This window comes from Platichthys flesus, chromosome 16 (genome assembly GCF_949316205.1).
Source record: "Platichthys flesus chromosome 16, fPlaFle2.1, whole genome shotgun sequence".
NCBI classification, from domain to species: domain Eukaryota; kingdom Metazoa; phylum Chordata; class Actinopteri; order Pleuronectiformes; family Pleuronectidae; genus Platichthys; species Platichthys flesus.
The window spans coordinates 4333567-4350616 of NC_084960.1; the positions used below are offsets into that span (position 1 = coordinate 4333567).

Here is a 17050-nt window from a genome sequence, read left to right on the forward strand (position 1 = left end):
TGGTGCAGTTCCAAATAAAGATCTGGATCCAGAGAATATAACAGTAGTGTCATAAGGGACCTGTTGGGCCTTGGCAGAGGTAACTTTGCGTTTTTCAACATTTCCCCCCCCCCCCGATGTGGCCTCACACCAATGAATGAGCGGTGGCTTGATGCTGATCAGAGCCATGGCGGATCCGACGAGGAGACATTGTGCATTCGGTTCACATGCCGACTTGAAATGACAAGTCCAACATCTGCTGTTTGTTCTTTTCGGCATGACCCGAGGCCTCTTCTGATTCCTGTGCAGCAGTCGCTCTGTGCTTTTCTGCTGAGGGGATGGGCGGGGGGGAAAGGGCAGGGGGGGCAGTCTTCCTGCCATGTTGTGAATATTTTGAGTAAAGAAAGAGCCTGAAGAATCTGCACAGGCTGGAGGAACAGTGTGACGCCCGTGTTCGAGAGTTTCCAGACAGTGGGAATGTGAGAAAACACAGCTGAGAACAAAGCTCGTGTTGAACAGTCTACGTCTGCGACAGGAACACGTGCAAGTGTCTGAAAACAGGACGACTCTGATCCTGAGGGCCGGCGAATTCACAGAAACACAGATTTACTCAACAAGTCCAAATTTCCCATGTAATGCAAACTAATGCAATTGATATTTTTCACATTTGTTCATGTTCTTTAGGAAGATTGACGGCAAGTGATTGTAACTTTGTGAGCCGACACTCCCCGAGTCAATATTATTGACTTTTGCAGTTCCAAGGGAAAGTGTGTGTGTGTGTGTGTGTGGGGGGGGGGGGGGGCACCTCTCAAAGCCCCAATTGCACATCCTCCCTGGTTGGAGTGTCCTTGAGAGAGATGCTGATCGTCTGCTGTGCCACTGACCCTGAGCTTTGAGTAGAGGCTCACAGGGGGCACACAGCTGATCGATGGAAGTGACACTTCACACCCATGTCGATCGCTTGGATTGAATCTGCATCTGAGAGTCCACAGCGCAGATGCATTGTTCGGCGTAGCAACCATTTCCTCCAGCCCCGTTAAGCTGTGGAATAATTCCTGGTGCTTCTACGATTCGTTCTCTGTGGTGGTGCATTTTCTTTCTTTTTTTTAAACTCTCTGCAATGAGGGAGCAGGCCGCTGGTGGCAGCACACTGACCCCTGTCGACACGAATGAGTACTGCACCACCTGTGCTTCTTATTTGCTTGACTAGGATCTACAACCACAAGTTGTATGAGATGATTTTTAATCCTCAGCGGCTGGACAGAGGAGCAAAACCCAACAGGATTACATCTGCAGAAATAATATCACAAACATAGGTGTAACATTTTTTATTCTAACACGACTAATAGATGCATAAGGGTGAAGTTTAAAAAATAAGATAGCTGGTTTACAATTTAGCACTATCCTAATGTATTCCCTTGTATTTGATGTTGCTCTATTGTGCAGCCTTTACTGCTGCCCTAGCAGTCTGCTGTCTTATCATCTCCCACAGAAAATCCCCATTAATGATCAGTCTGCTAGCGTGGGAACCAGGAGGAGAGAGAGCAGAGCAGAGCAGCACAAAAAAAATGGGGGGATGAATCCCAACAAAAGATAATGCAGGAGGAAATCATTTAAAGGGAAGACACGGGCACATTTAATGTCTATACTGTGTAGTTTCTTTCAAGCTATTAATTAAATTCTTATAACTATTTAAGCCATATTTTGTGGTGAATACTGTCCAGTCCCAGAAGAATTTCCACACTGATAAAGTCACGATTCTAATAATCTTGATTAAAATATGTAAGTCCTGCAAGGGAAAGATTAATTTACTACATTTTATTTCTGTACATAACAGATGAATAATTATTCAGAGCTTCTTGGAGACTCTCCAAACAGGTTTGTAAGTGAAGGGTCACACAAGCATGAAGCCAGGGGCCTGGGTCAAAGTTGAATTCCATGCTACCCCATGCTGTGAATTGCCCTGCACAGGAAGCAGATGTTTTGACAGGAAGTGAAGGTTCGCCACTGCTACAGTCACACATGTGGCCCTTTATGATACATTCAAATGTGGTCCGTATCTCCCACTGCTGATCAGAGTTACCCCCCACCCATTAAAGTAGAATAGAAGGAAAGGGTCAACAAAACAACAACCATTCACATGGAAGTGTGATCAGATTTGGGTCATTTGAACATTAGATGTTTGAAGTATGTAATAAAGAATAAAGTTTATTCTACATTAGAGAGAAATATTTGTTTGAATTCAGCTCATTTAAGCTTTTTTCCCCAACTAACAATGAAGTCCAATTTCTGCAAAACATTATAATGTTCTCAGTTTGAAAATGACAGTAGCTTTGAGTTATTGTGAGGGTAATGTGAATATCTGCTGCCACCTACAGGTAACACATGGCACTACAAGAGTGCAACAGGGTGGTGAGTCTTCTATTTATCAGCCCATTACAGTTTTTCTCCATTGCTTTGGCTCATTTCACGAAACAGAAATGACATTCTCAAAACAACACGTGCAAACCTCCAAACCACTGGGCACTTGTTCACAACAGATTGGAATATCTCATTCCTTTAATCAAATTGCAATTGTATTAGCACGTCCTTGCAATGACAAGTACAATTTCCAACAGCTTGCACAAATTTCAAATGATTTAGCCCACCTTTGCAAACAGTTAGGTACAATTGCCTTCAGTTAGCCCAATTACCAATTGAATATATATTGCTGGTCAAAACTGACTGTCGCTTCTCAGTCAAGTGGTCATTCTCTGCAGAACATGTTGGCATCATTTCATTGTTTACATCATCACCTGCACAATAGTTCACTCCACTGTCAAAATCGTACAGGCACATAATACCATGAAAAACATCATGGTATATACTGTAATAAGGATATCTTGATCATCGGCTTAATTTTCAGGTGCAACTAGAACTTTAGTAATCAAGGTTGAGTTTCACACATCTGATCACCAATCACACAGTAAGTTTACAGTTTTTCTCAATTGCTTTGGCCCATTTCCATCTATGTTATTTTGAGAGATGAGCCACAGCAATCGAGAAGGAAATTTTCATTTTGGGGGCACTGACTATTTATATGAGAAAATGATTTGGTTTTGAAACTTGAGTTAACTGTTTTGGGTGAGATATGACCTTTTGAAGGTGATCTATGTAGTTGTGCTTAACCATATGGGCTATTTTGCCAATTGCACTTAGAGCTCTGAGAATGTCATTTCTGTTTCGTGAAATGATCCAAAGCAATGGAGAAAAACTGTAAGACATCATTCAGGCAAATTAACTCATCAGCAAAAATGTGAGAGCATCTTTAACATTTATCTTTAGAAAGGAGACTTGTTCAGGTCAGATATTTTGTCTGTTTAAATAAATCTCAAAAATGAAAAGATAAATCTACTGGTTTCAAATTGATAGTGTGAACATGCAGCAGTAAAAGAAAAGATTCCCCTTTAATGTTTTAACCCTTTTTAAAACAGCGTGAACATGAGTATCTAAATATAAACATTTTGTTTCTCAAGTGGATTTTGACTGACAGGGGAACACAACACTTCACACTGCATAGAGACACCATTCATTACTTAGAGGCAATCTCTAATCACAGTGCACATCCATCATCTTCCAACAGTTATAATTTAAAAATCGCTTCCACATCATTTCTGTTACATCAGTCACATCCGTACGTTCACCAGCAGAGGGAGACATATAACCAGTATTCTAAAGTAATGTCAAGGTAATGTGTGTGTGTGTGTCATACTTACTGGTAACAGTGAGTACATTGGTCTTGACCTCAGCTGTGATCTGGATGCGACCTCTCCTCTCAGTGTGGTCTGTCCCACACAGGCTCGGCACATTGGCAACACAGCGCTTATGGATGTTCATCATGCAATCTGGGAAAACACACACACAGACACAGACACAGACACACACACACACACACACACACACACACACACACACACACACACACACACACACACACACACACACACACACACACACACACACACACACACACACACACACACACACACACACACACACACACACACACATTTATTGTGTACATTTGTGGTGTTTGTTCTTTGACAATAATCACTTAACATTGAACTATGAAGCGTTATATATATTTTCAAAAAAACGTCAATATAAGACAACATACTGATGTCAGTATTAGGTGTAAAAAGAATCCTGACAGAAGATATTGACCTTGTCTCTGTATCTTGTATCTGAATCCAGTATATTTTGTGCTACACCTGACGTAGTGTGGCTGTCAATACTAATATAAGGTTACGTCTACTTCTGCTTTATACGAGACTATAAAAGTATCTGTGAGCTTAAGGGAACATACGGTCACATCTCATGCCCTGATGTAAGAGGCCGTAGAGCAGAGAGCCACAGTGGTCACAGAAGGTCGGGCTGGAGTAGGTGTGGATCTTAAACTTGTGCTTCGCCCTCGGGTCCTGGAGAGAAAGAGAGAGAGAAAGAGAGAGAGAGAGAGAGAGAAAAGATGGAGACTGTAGATCAGACACAAAGCAGTCAATTGAAAAAACAAATAAAAAAAAAATACAAGTTTTACAGTTCTTTTATCCTTTTCATATTCATCTTTCACCACCACTCGTTCATCTCCATCACTTTCTAACTACCCAATATATTTCATAGTGTTAATGACTCTGCTATCCTTTACACCTTAAAGTGTGTACCACTAAAGATGTGGTATGAGTGAGGGTTAGACAAAGACTTTCATCAACATGCATAACATGAGTGGTTGTACATGTGTGTGGCCAATAAGAGTCTGCTCATCCTCACACACAACACACAACAGACACACACACACACAGGTGGTGAGAACAACCAATACACCACATGAGAGAGATCCATGTTCCAGGTTGTGTAGAAGCAGGGAAACACGAGTGTGGGTGTCCAGATGCTTCTGCCAAGTGGATCCATCAGTTATTATTAATGCAGCTATTTACTGGATTATTAATCTCATCAAATCAACGATGTTTGGATGGCACCACTTCCTCACGTGTCAGCCGATTGACTCCTCCTCCTCCTCCTCCTCCTCCTCCTCCTCCTCCTCCTCCTCCTCCTCCTCCTCCACCACCACCACCACCACCACCACTACCACTACCACAATTATACCCAGCTTCCTCATTGTGTCTTTTGAAGTGTGTGTTGGCTTGTTAAGTCTGAAAAGTTGGGCCTGTGCCTGCGACTGCTTGTGCGTAGACATGTGGGTTTCTTTGCACAAGAGTGTGTGTGTTTGCATTATTGTGTGTGCATCTGCGTTTGTTTGTTTCTCTGCTGGTTATCGTCTTTTTCAAGGACAGATCCGTCCTCCTGCTCTTGTTTCCGCTCCTCTGAAAACAAGGGAACATTGTGCTACTGAAGCTCGGGCGATGAGAAACAGAATGGAGGGTCGATGAAAACACTAATAATTAAATACATTCCCCTTGAAAACTCAAAGATCGATCAGGAACGAAAAAACAGAATGGGAACAATAACCTTGACTGTTACTGCTTCCTTCTTCTCTGTGACGGCTGATCGATCAAATCACAAGAAAGAGAATCAATTCAAAAGGATCACAAATAGGCCCGAAGGTTTAAAATAATTCAGTTTTAAAGTGTCTGACAGTTATTCCTGAAAAACTTGCATCACTATAAAATCTGTGTGTACAGTTTGAACCGTTTTCCAACCAATCGGGTGGAAAACGGTCTTTAACTCCACCCACTGAGAGCCCACACGCAGAGGAATGTTGTTGTACGTTAAGTCTCCTGCGCTGTGCATGTCATGTTGTCTCAACTGAAAACCCACAACTAACATCGGCCGAACAATGAGTGCCCATTAGTCAGCGCTGTTGTGACTGTTTTCTTGTCAACGTGCTTTGTCTCACTCTCCGCTCGTCTTTTGTTGTGGTTTAAAACCCTGTTGTCCATTATTTACCACGCCGACGTCTTCAGTCAAGTCCCCACGCACAAAGACACACACATGCCGTTGTGTTGCTCATCACGCTGTGTGACAGGCTCCATTCTTCTGCCACACAGAAACAAGTCGTCAGAAAACTGCTGCGTCTCAAGTCCCCACCAGACAGTTGTGGTAGATAGATAGATTTATTAATCCCACACACATGCACAGACACACTCATGCCAATGGGGGGAAATTTGTCCTCTGCTTTTGAGCCATCTGGTGAACACAGCAGGACACACAGAGCAGTGGGCAGCCATGCATGGTGCCCGGGGAACAGATGTTGGGGGAGTAAGGTGCCTTGCTCAGGGGCACTTAGACAGTGGGTAGGGAGAGTCCTCTTGGACTTTTTTGGAGATACAGGTGTTGTCCATCCAGGTATGTTATTGTTGGTTGTCACTTCATGGAGTTGAACCAGAGACCATCCAGTCTGATTTTCTGCCCATAGTCCAATTTTTCTGCAACTAGTCCACCTCCGTCTGGATGGTTTGTATTTTCCTTCCCTTTTTGACATCAGTTCTCATATTTGAATATTTCCATGGCTATAACCAAAGTTTTTATCAAAAGGAACATTTTCATATCAATCTATACTGATTGGGGCGGGGCTGTGGCTGATGGATAGAGCTGTCGTCCACCAACCTGAAGGTCGGCAGTTCCATCCCAGTCTTTCACATCTGCGTGTCCTTGGGCAAGATGCTGAACCCCAAATGCCCCCCTAAAAATAAGTGCTGTCCATTGATGCACTCTGTGAATGTGTGTGAAAGACTGAATGGAAAACTACACTGTAAGGCACTTTGCGTGGTCGTCAATATATAGATATACAGACTATTTACCATTTACCAATAATTATCACGACAAATGTCACATTAATATATCTTTTAAGTTTAAAGAGTGATTTTTGCTCCTGTTTGAACAATTCTTTACGAACAAAACATGACAAACACATGATTTCAAATGAGGTAGTTACATTTTGTGTGCTTCTGTGAAATATATGCATACAGTATAATATAATCATCAGTGTGATAACTACTGTAAATCACAGAAATCCTTTTTTTTTTACTTGTGTGATTTGTGTACTTTAGGCGTTACAGTTTGGTCCACTAACATGAAGGAGGCCGAGGTTATGACCTAAATTGCAGCCACCAGGTGGCGATCAAGGTGCTTTGGCTTCACTTTTGGGGAGCAGTCATGTCGTCCATCTTTATAAACAGTATATCGACTAATTTCCACACAAACATCCAAACAGCACAAGTGTGAACGATAAAGGCTACAATAAAAATCATGTTGCAGAAAAGCAGAGAACCAAACAGCTGTATTCCTCCTCCTTTCCTACAGTTACACAGTCAAAGTCTTAAAACCCTTCTGGCAGGTAAACTCTACCACTGACCAAACCTTCAGCAATAACAGATTTAAGATTCAAATGTTTGTTTATTTTATGTGGTGATGATGTGATACAAGCAGCACATCAGCAGACTACAAAATGGATGCTGATGATAACTCACAATCACACCCTTTATGTTGAAGTTATAAAAAGTCAGCGTGTTTCCTTAAAGTAAACCGAGGAAACGTTATTTCCCAGTTATATTTAAAGTGTTCTCCCACACTGATTCAATAACAGACTGCATACTCACTTTCTTGCAGGAGAGACTGCAGCTGCTGCTTTTTTTGTCCTCATCAATAAAACAAATGCGGTGCCATTGTGTGTTTATCCCCCTCAGGCTCACAATCCCTCCTCTGGGAGTGTTTAAGTGTTTGTGAGCCGGAGACTGTTTGAAGCGGTTCTTGTTGATTGAAGGAGCCATGCAGAGCAATCACTTTTGAATAAACGAGAGGAGCACAGAGAAATGAGAGAGCGATAAAAATAGGAGTAAAGAACCGAGCGAAGACGAGAGAGGGCGACTCCTTCTTCGCACCCTGAGAGGAATCCCTCTCCTTCTTCCCTCCCTCCATATGCTGATCGCCATGTCGTCAAAGGTTGCCTTGTGGTTTTGGTTCTTTAACCATCTGGTCACAACACTTTTCGGTGACTTCATCTTCACAACCTGAGAAGAATTCCTCTCCTTCTTCCCTCCCTGATTATTTATATATTTTATTTGCTTATATTTATGTTCCGTGTTAAGCTCTGTTGCTTCTGTCTGGAAAAAGGCACATGCAGGCCGACCATGTTACTTTTATGAAATAATGAGCTGCCGTTCTTCATTTGTTACAAGAAAACAAGGTTTTTAATAGTACAACGGAGTAGAAAAGGCCACTCTGAGATTTCGAGAAAAACATCAAATCATAATATGACAAGAATAAAGTTGTTAAATAAGAAAAATGTAAGTGAGCAGCAAGAATAACCCATGTTATTTGAGAAACTTATCAAGATGCTCCACATCCCTCATTGTAACATAGGGAACAGGCTGAGCTTCTGTTATTTCCCCTCTAAAAAGTCACTTAGCCTAAAGAATGACTTTATTCTCATAATATTATGCCTTTAGTCTAAGTCTACTGATGTCTGATTTGTTTTCAATGAATAATTCTCCAAAATGTTGAAGAAAAATGAAAAAAGTCCTTGGCGTGCAGCCTTAATTGAAATTTAAAATACATGACATTGATGTATAAATAAACTTCCCTTTTTCATACTATTTGTTCAATTAGTTTTGGGAGCAGTGCCATCCTGCTTCAGGTGCACAAACACATTGGACACACAAACACACAATGGATTCTAAAGCATCACTGGGCCTGAAATGTAGGTTTCATTAGAGGATCTCATCCCTCGACCTCTCCCACAGGGAACCCATTCTATTAACCCAGATCTATAATTGACTTCTTCTTTTAAACATACACAGCTGACAGAGAGAGGAGGGGCGGGGGGGGGGACAGGGGGGAGGTGGAATGGGAGTGGTGGGTTGATTTATACAGACGGTTACAGAATATACCGGATTGTAAAGAAGTTAAATGTCTTTCTGTTCTCCTCCTCCCTCCTCTGAAGTTTGACCTTATCCTCTGCTGCTGCTTCACCCACAGAGAAATCAGAAACCCTATTTCATCCGTGTCATTTTATTCTCGCATAGGAATATGAAAAAATAGACTTCACCAATCCCGAAGGAACATTTCGTGCCAGCTTACTCGTACAATAGAATAAATGATTCGATTATTAAGAGAAAAATAAGAAAGTAAAAGGAGAACCAATGCCTAATAGAAATAAGAATATATGTGATCAATTAAATGAATACTAAACTAAAGTAGCAGTAAAAAGAAGTAATGGCACTGATAATAGGATTAAGTAATATTCAACATGTTATGAAATAGTAATAATCTTTAATATGAAAACACTGACATTTGGGTGCAAATACAAGATCATTAATTCGTCTGCTTCTTATCGTCTCAATTACTTGCTTTGTCAATTATTGTCACTTTTAAATAAATTGCAATTCATTACTTGGTCTATAAAATGTCATTAAGCGAAACAAAAGCAGAAAGGGTTTATTCATTAAATGAAGCCGCAACCTTTAAAAATAAAAGTCTTAAGTTATTTATTCAGTGTTGTTGCTGATTCTATTTTAAGATTGACAGGATTGGCTCCAAGAATCCTCTGAGTCTGTAAATATCTGGTCTCTATATTAGCATCCATCCACCTGACATCAATACCTGCACGGGTTGCAGGGGGGGTCAGAGCTGGAGCCGATCATAGCTGACATTGGGCGAGGTCGCCACCACATCACAGCACCACCACACAGACGCAAACATCACACTCACACCGACCGACAACTCAACCCCAATCTCAATGTGTTTGGACTGAAGGAGGAAACAGGTGAAAACCCACAGAGACACGGGGAGACCGTGAAAACCCCACAAGTCATGAGACTCAAACCAAGAAGCTCCCTGCTGAGAGGTGAAATGATTCTCCAGGGGTGGGGGGTAGGATTTTGATAATATGTGATCCTGCTGCACCAATCTGTCCCTGGCCCCTGCATGTGTTGCATGATCAAGCTGAAAATAACTGAACTCTGAGCTGATGACTGCTCGAAGTGCATCGCTCTCCACGTTTCATGCTCAGAAAGCCACTTCAGTGCAGGCGTGCGTGGGAGAGAACAACGTGTGGAGCTGAACCCTACAAACCTGACAGCGCTATTAGCAAATCTTCATCCAGGTGTTCCACCATGTTTCACGACAAAGACCGAGCGCCTTTATGATCAAATACAGACGTTTAATCTGGATTGGTTGTTCTTCAAAAGAGGCAAATATATAAATACGTAAGATTAGTCCTGAGAATCAATGGGATTTCTGTTCTTGATATGTACAAATTACATCTTCACATGACTTTGAAGTACCCGGTGCTATAAACCCTCTTCTTTTCATTTCTTGTATAACCATCTTGATGAGGCTACCTGTCTCCTATATTTAAATGCGAAGCCCATTCGGAGCAGAGCCAGCCTTCATTCCCACTGTGCAGGAACCAAGGCTGTAAGGCCACAAACTCATTAAGGAGATGACATGGTGGGGGTGGCGAGCCCCCGTAATTAAGAGCAGAGCCCCCCTGGGAGGAGTGGCATTTTAATAGAGGATGTACAGGATAAGAGGTGGATGTGGAGTGAGGGAGGAAGGGAGGAATGGTGGAAAGCGGGAGAGAGAGAGAGAGAGAGAGAGAGAGAGAGAGAGAGAGAGAGAGAGAGAGAGAGAGAGAGATGGAGAGAGAGAGAGAGAGAGAGAGAATATATTCAGGGAGGGCAGAGTTGAATGTGTATGTGTGTGGGGGGGGGGGGGGGGGGGGGGTTTAGAGGAAACAGAAGTGACTAATGAAGAAACAGATTGTTTTGAAATAGTCAAAGAGAGGAACCGTGAAGAAATCCCATGTCATAGGGTTCATGTCTATTAAAGCAAAAAAACATCTGAAAGTTCAAAAGGTGCAGCGAAGGGAAGAGACAGAAATCTGTCAATTTTGTTGATCAACCAGATCATAGTTCTCTTTTTAATGACTTCCACCTTAATCACATTGTTAACCATGCGCCTGTGGTTTGTTTTAGCATCATCAACTCAAAGGAAGAATATTTGTCAGACGCTTTTATGGCCCCTTGTTCTTGTTTTTTTTATGGCCCCATCAGACACTCCTGCTGCCAACAACGCAAAACAACATGTTTGAGAACTTGTCCAACAACCTGCTGATATAAGAGGAGGACACACTAATAAAAAAGATGATCCAGAAACCCCACCAAAGAAGCTATTTGTGAGAAGACAAGAAGGAAGCAGTCGGGCAGGAAAAGATTAAAATTGAGAAAGTTGTTTAAGAATAAGATGAGCGTAGAGATTCAGTTCTATGGAAACAACTCAGGAAGACAAAGGACAAACACTGGGTTTCCTTTCGAGGCGGCTCTCTCCATGCACTTGTCAGAGAGTAAGGGCACTCCAGAGGGAGGTAGTGACGTGGCAAAGGAACTTGAAGACCCCAGGGTCTTTGAGAGGATGAAGGTGGAGTCCCGAGAGTGCTCTTAAAGGACGGATTAGAGAAAAATGCTTGAATTTTAAGAATGTAAATTGACGACATTCTTCTCAGCTCCTCGAGACAGTGGATACGATTGCCATCATCATTAGAGTGGCACTTAAAGGCACTTTATGTTGTCGGAGCAGGCGAGGAGATGAAAAGAACATTTCAAGAGTGTTTATAAAATAAGGTCAGGCACCTCAGAATGTGTGTAATATTGTGCATGGGGGGTGCAGAATATAAATTAAGCACTACAACATGCAACAATATAGAATACATGATTCTGCTGTGGTTGGAAGCACGGAAATTAAAGATTCAGAACAGGAGATGAGGAGAATGTCAGAGTTCGGCTTACTCCGACATTTTGTGGACATTTTACAAGACATTTGTGTTCTCACATACGACCTCTCAAGAAAAAGTAAGGATAACTTCTGGGCGTTTAGCAACCAGCCACCAGGGGGCGATCAGGACACCTGGCTTCACAGTCATGCTGTTCATCTTCATAAAGGATCTATAATCAAAGCTCAAAACACCTATAATGATATTCTTCCATGCTCCATCCACATGTTAGTTTCCCTGGTTGTTTTTGGCAGCGTCATGATATATATTTGATATTGAGTCAATCTAAAGTAAATATCAGAGACTTTCTCGTGTGTGATGATGAGATGTTACTGTCAAGACAAGAGAAGGAGAATGAGACGAGAGACAAAGGACTGGTGGTGGTGGTGATAGATGAACTCTTGTTCCATCCGTCTCCTTCTCGCCGTCACACACACAGCGTCAGAGTTAAAATGATGAATTCACGTGTACTCACGTCTGAGTCAGGTCCTTTATCAGCTCCGGGACAGGAGAAGGTGACAAACTCATGGCAGCGCTTGTGGACCACGAAACAACACACTGTGGAGAGAGGAGAGAGAATCAATCATCAGATGCTTCAGTAAGAGAACAACACAAAATACAGTCTGTTGAATATAAGCACCACCTCGGCCCAGTGACAACATGTATTCAAAGGGATTTGAGGTATTGCTTTGTGTATTCGACAGGCGGAGGCTTAGATCCTGACCTCGTTAGGCTCAATCAAAACTTAACGATGTACTTGTGTCCGACCAAGTCTTTGTTTGCTGCAGATCAATTACTGCAGGTCACTTTTACAGAATCAGAACATTCCAAACACGCAGGTTTGGAACAGGCGCTGCAAAAGTATAGTGTAAATCAAATAGTGTACATTTACTGCTAGCATCAGCCTTCCAATTTACTTTGCTCAACCACTCAGAGACTTCCCCCAGCCTCTCTCTCTCTCTCTCTCTCTCCTACTCTCTCTCTCTCACTAGCACTACCTTGGCAACCTTGTGGCTTCGGGCATAACTGTGGTTGAAGCCAACAGCTCGAGCCGGTGTGGCTGGGGACCACCGTGGTTCTCCACCACACTAATCATGCAGTGGGTGGAGTTGGACTCAGGACCTCGGGATGAAGTTACACTCTAAGTCGAAGCAAAACTACAGATGATTTTGAGGCCGAGTTATTCAACAGCCTCCTCAGACGCATGCATTAATACATCTATGCATTTAATTAACCTATGAAAGGATTTGAAAGGTGGTAATTGTGCATAGGAATGCTCTGCTTCTCTCTTAAAACACCCACACGCTCTTATTGTCGTTCCTGCAGCGTTGACTCATTGTCCACCGCTGGGGTTCAGAGCTGTTTCCAAATGTCTACAATCATGTAATGTTAAATGTAGCCTGTTATATATAAAAATCACTTCTTATAAACAGAATTGTGTGCATTTACAAACTTCGCTTTCAACTTAATAAAATAAAACATCATTCCTCAGGCACAGATTTGCTGAAAATAAAAAATACACACTTCAGCACGCGACTGATCGTACAAAACACATAATGACAGAATCTAAATGAGATGAAAAGCGGAGCATGGCTCCACTTTCCAGGTTGGTAACAATCAGCGGAGCAGAAACATGTGGAAGCTCTGGTGCATGGTGGGCCTGTCATCTCCCCCCTGATCAATGTCAGCTCCACTGACAGGCGAGATGAGCAGAGGAGGCTAAAAATATCTCTCACACACACACACACACAAACAGTCCTTATGATTGTGCCCCTGAGTGTATTTACATAGTGTGTATGTCTGAGTGAGCGATGGAGAGAAGAGCTGTAAAAAGCACCAAGCAACAGAGACGTTGATGAGAGCAGCAACCGATCCAGTTAACAGAACCACGACTGGAACCGGTGAAGTATATTTGAATCATCCGTCTTCACTGTAACACAAACGTATCGATACCGTGAATCCATTAAGGGAGAAATCTACGGTGGCCCTGCAGTGCCAATCACCACAAATCACTTTACACATTATTGGAAAATGTAGGTGCCCGCTATCTGCAGGGCTCATCGCTGATTGGATGGACACGCTGTCCATGTGTTTTGTGATTTGTTTTCGTGTTTTCTTCATTTCTGCGAAAACCAATTTCTTTTAAGTCATTTATCAAGGAAAGAAATCGAAATCATGCCTCTTTTATGTGATAATTAGCTGGATTTGGGACAAAGCAACCAATTCAAAGAAGTCATTTTAATTTCTTCTGATATTTTATTGACCGACATGTTCCTTTATCACAATCTGCAGATCAAACAATGAGAACAACCACCACATGTTGAAGTGTGATAACTTTACTGCACATGAGGTTTAAAAACCACTCAGGCCAACTTTCCATTTCACCAAAGTGACGGTAAATACTGACCCACTGTCGGGCTCTGAAATTCATTTTGAGTTGGAACTTGTGCCCACTGACGAAACCTCGTCTCGGTTCAGTGCTCGGCCCGTTTATCACTTTAATACTTTTCCTCCACAACATATCAGAGAGAAATACTGAACTTTAAACTCCACGAGTTAAATGAGCGTTCACTTATTTAAGAACCAACTTAAATGTATTTAAGCCCAACTACATCATATTTTAATGTATTTATGACCTAAAATCAAGGTCTAGAATTCTGATTAATACATTTTGACTATTTTTATGCAAAGGGGACCCTGTAATTTACAGCTGCCTAAATAATAAGTGTTTTAATAACTTAAGTAAATTAAGGTCATATGACAGAATAGTTCCATAACAAGCATATCGACACAGAATCCTCATATTGGATGATAAAATCAAACATTTACATGTTAGTACGTCCAAAAACGTTAACACAGTATTTTCACTATCGGTGGCCTCACGTCCACATTTGAGAAAAAGCAATTCTATCATGTTCTGTTTAATTCTATTCTGCACTGTCAGAGGGGTTGTAAGCAACACACACAGACACACAAAAATCATTTGCACCTCAATGGTACTTCACTCCCACGCAATATCCTCTCTTTGGTCACACCACCCACTCACTGTGATGATAACACACACACACACACACACACACCAACACACACACACAAACACAAAGAGCACCCACGCATTCCAATGATATCACAGATTGAATTCAGAGTGAGGGTGGAGGGATGGAGGTATAGGGAAAGAAATGTGGAGATCTGTGTGCACATATTGCTCCGAGGCAACTGCTCTTTTGGAGTACTGCTAAAGCCAAACCCCCAATCACAGCGCACACACACGCACCCACACACGCACCCACATACACACGCACGCACACACACGCACCCACACACACACCTGTCATTAAAATACAATGATATGGTTTCTGACGATATGTCCCTTGGGCCAAAACAATCAAAACCTTTGCACTAAAATATACCTCCACAGAAATGAAGTGTGTCCTCCCTTTCTCCCGCCACCACAGATCCCACTTCTCCCATTATACCTCTGTACAATGGCGGCGATTCAAACGTTATCTCGAGCCAGATCAACTCATGGACCTGCTGCCGAATACCTGAGTTTGATTGGCAGCTGCATTAAAAAAGAAGCGGCCTTCAGGAGGAGGCAGCTCAGGTTCCTTTTTCTAGTCGAGCACAGAAAATAACAGTTTACAAACAATTTCAAAGAGAAAGGGAAAGAAAAGATTGTTACAGTTTCCATGATGATTCTATACAGTGCAGAACAGTAGTGAGGTCAGAAATGATGCAACGATTTGACATGCTGTACAGCCACAGCAGATGTTCAGCCTGTTTCCTGGATCCTTTACAAATGTTGTGTGGTGCTTGCTGTTGACGTGGGTGGACAAATAATTGCATATTTTACAGTTTACAGTTTACAGTGATGTGTTGAATGTATTCAGATCCTGCAAAAGCAACAGTAAGAAGTAATTTCAGTAAAATTTCAAATGCAAAATACTCTTGTCCTGTTGGTGTTTAGTTATCTTGATACCATGATGTTGTGTTTCAGTGGCATTTGGGCAAATGCAGATACTTCTCGGACGTTTATGAAGAAATACTGTAATTGCTATTTATAACCCCCCCTTTTATGTACAAGATTAATTTGCATAACTAGTATTAACTTAACAGAAAACACTGATTAGATGATATATCGCAAGTGTGGGTCCTTTATTTAAACTCATACTTACGAAAGCAAAAGCAAATTAGTATCAAACATGATTTCAACTATATGGGCCTTGAAGAACTATTGAAATGACAGATGTAACATTACATCTCAAAAAGTGAATTTCAATTTAATCACACTTATGTAGTGGAGGACAAATTATACATTCCTCTGATATGCAGTGTCACTATTAGGTGGTAGGAAATAGAAATGCTTGATGTGAAGAGGAAGTGCCTCAAAATAAATAAATAGCACATTTAACATCCTACCACTGAGTAAAGATAATGTTTAAGTCCTTCCCTTTTTACATGTAGTTTCCACATCAGCAAAAAAAAGTTTCTGCTTCAGCAAAAAACATTTTAATCGATCACCTCTGACATCCTGAGAGCGTTTCAACAGAGATAATATGCGATAATGAGCAGGACCACATCTCAAACACTCTATACACGGCTTCCTGGCTGCCAAGCATGCCTCGTTCTCTCTCTCTCTCTCTGTGGAACTCGGTGCCCTCTGCGTACTGATCTCAATCCAACGTTAGCACAGCTGGCACTCTGCCCACGTGCCTTCATTATTTATCGTGCACGGAGGACACATTCACACAGTTTAATAAACGCTGCCACACAGGTTTTTCCACATTTCTCCCTTTTGATTTCTCGTCTCGGCCTCTGCCTCTTCCTTGTGTGCACGTGGCATCGACCTGTGACACCGGCTGAGCATGTCACCAGTTATGTTTCTGCCACCTGAGCTACAGAAAATCAAGCATTAACATGTTGTTTGCCTGTTTCCCCCGAATGCAAATGTGTATCATCAGCATCTTTTCCCAGGAGAGGGCGTGTACCTGCATGCACTGTCACTTCAGTTAATACTGTGAGACTAGTAGCTGCTCAACTTACAGAAGATTAAATGGCTGCTACTGTGACAATCGATATATTATTTATTTTTTCGGGCAAACGGTTGTGTTGGATATTGAATTTAAAAGATTAAAGTGTCATGTGGTATTATTACATATATATCAAATAAACAATGATTTATAAAATCAATGTCAGGTGCAGTGGAGTCATTGCAGCTGTACTTGCATGTGGCTTCCATCTTAAAATCACCACACACTTCACTAGCACTAGATTCTTCTCCCACACACAACTCTCTCTCTTTGAAGT

The 17050-nt window shown here is 41.8% G+C and overlaps 1 protein-coding gene across 3 annotated transcripts in view; it reads right to left on the bottom strand.

Annotated features, from left to right (window-relative positions):
- LOC133970868 (protein kinase C beta type-like) overlaps nt 1-17050 on the bottom strand; it is a 69226-nt gene that overhangs the window by 35771 nt on the left and 16405 nt on the right. For all 3 annotated transcript variants that reach the window (XM_062407978.1, XM_062407977.1, XM_062407976.1), the window contains exons 3-5: nt 12219-12301; nt 4325-4436; nt 3735-3863 (exon numbers count right to left, since the gene is read on the bottom strand). In XM_062407978.1, the coding sequence (XP_062263962.1) occupies nt 3735-3863; nt 4325-4436; nt 12219-12301 (324 nt within the window). The remainder of the gene's footprint in view (nt 1-3734; nt 3864-4324; nt 4437-12218; nt 12302-17050) is intronic.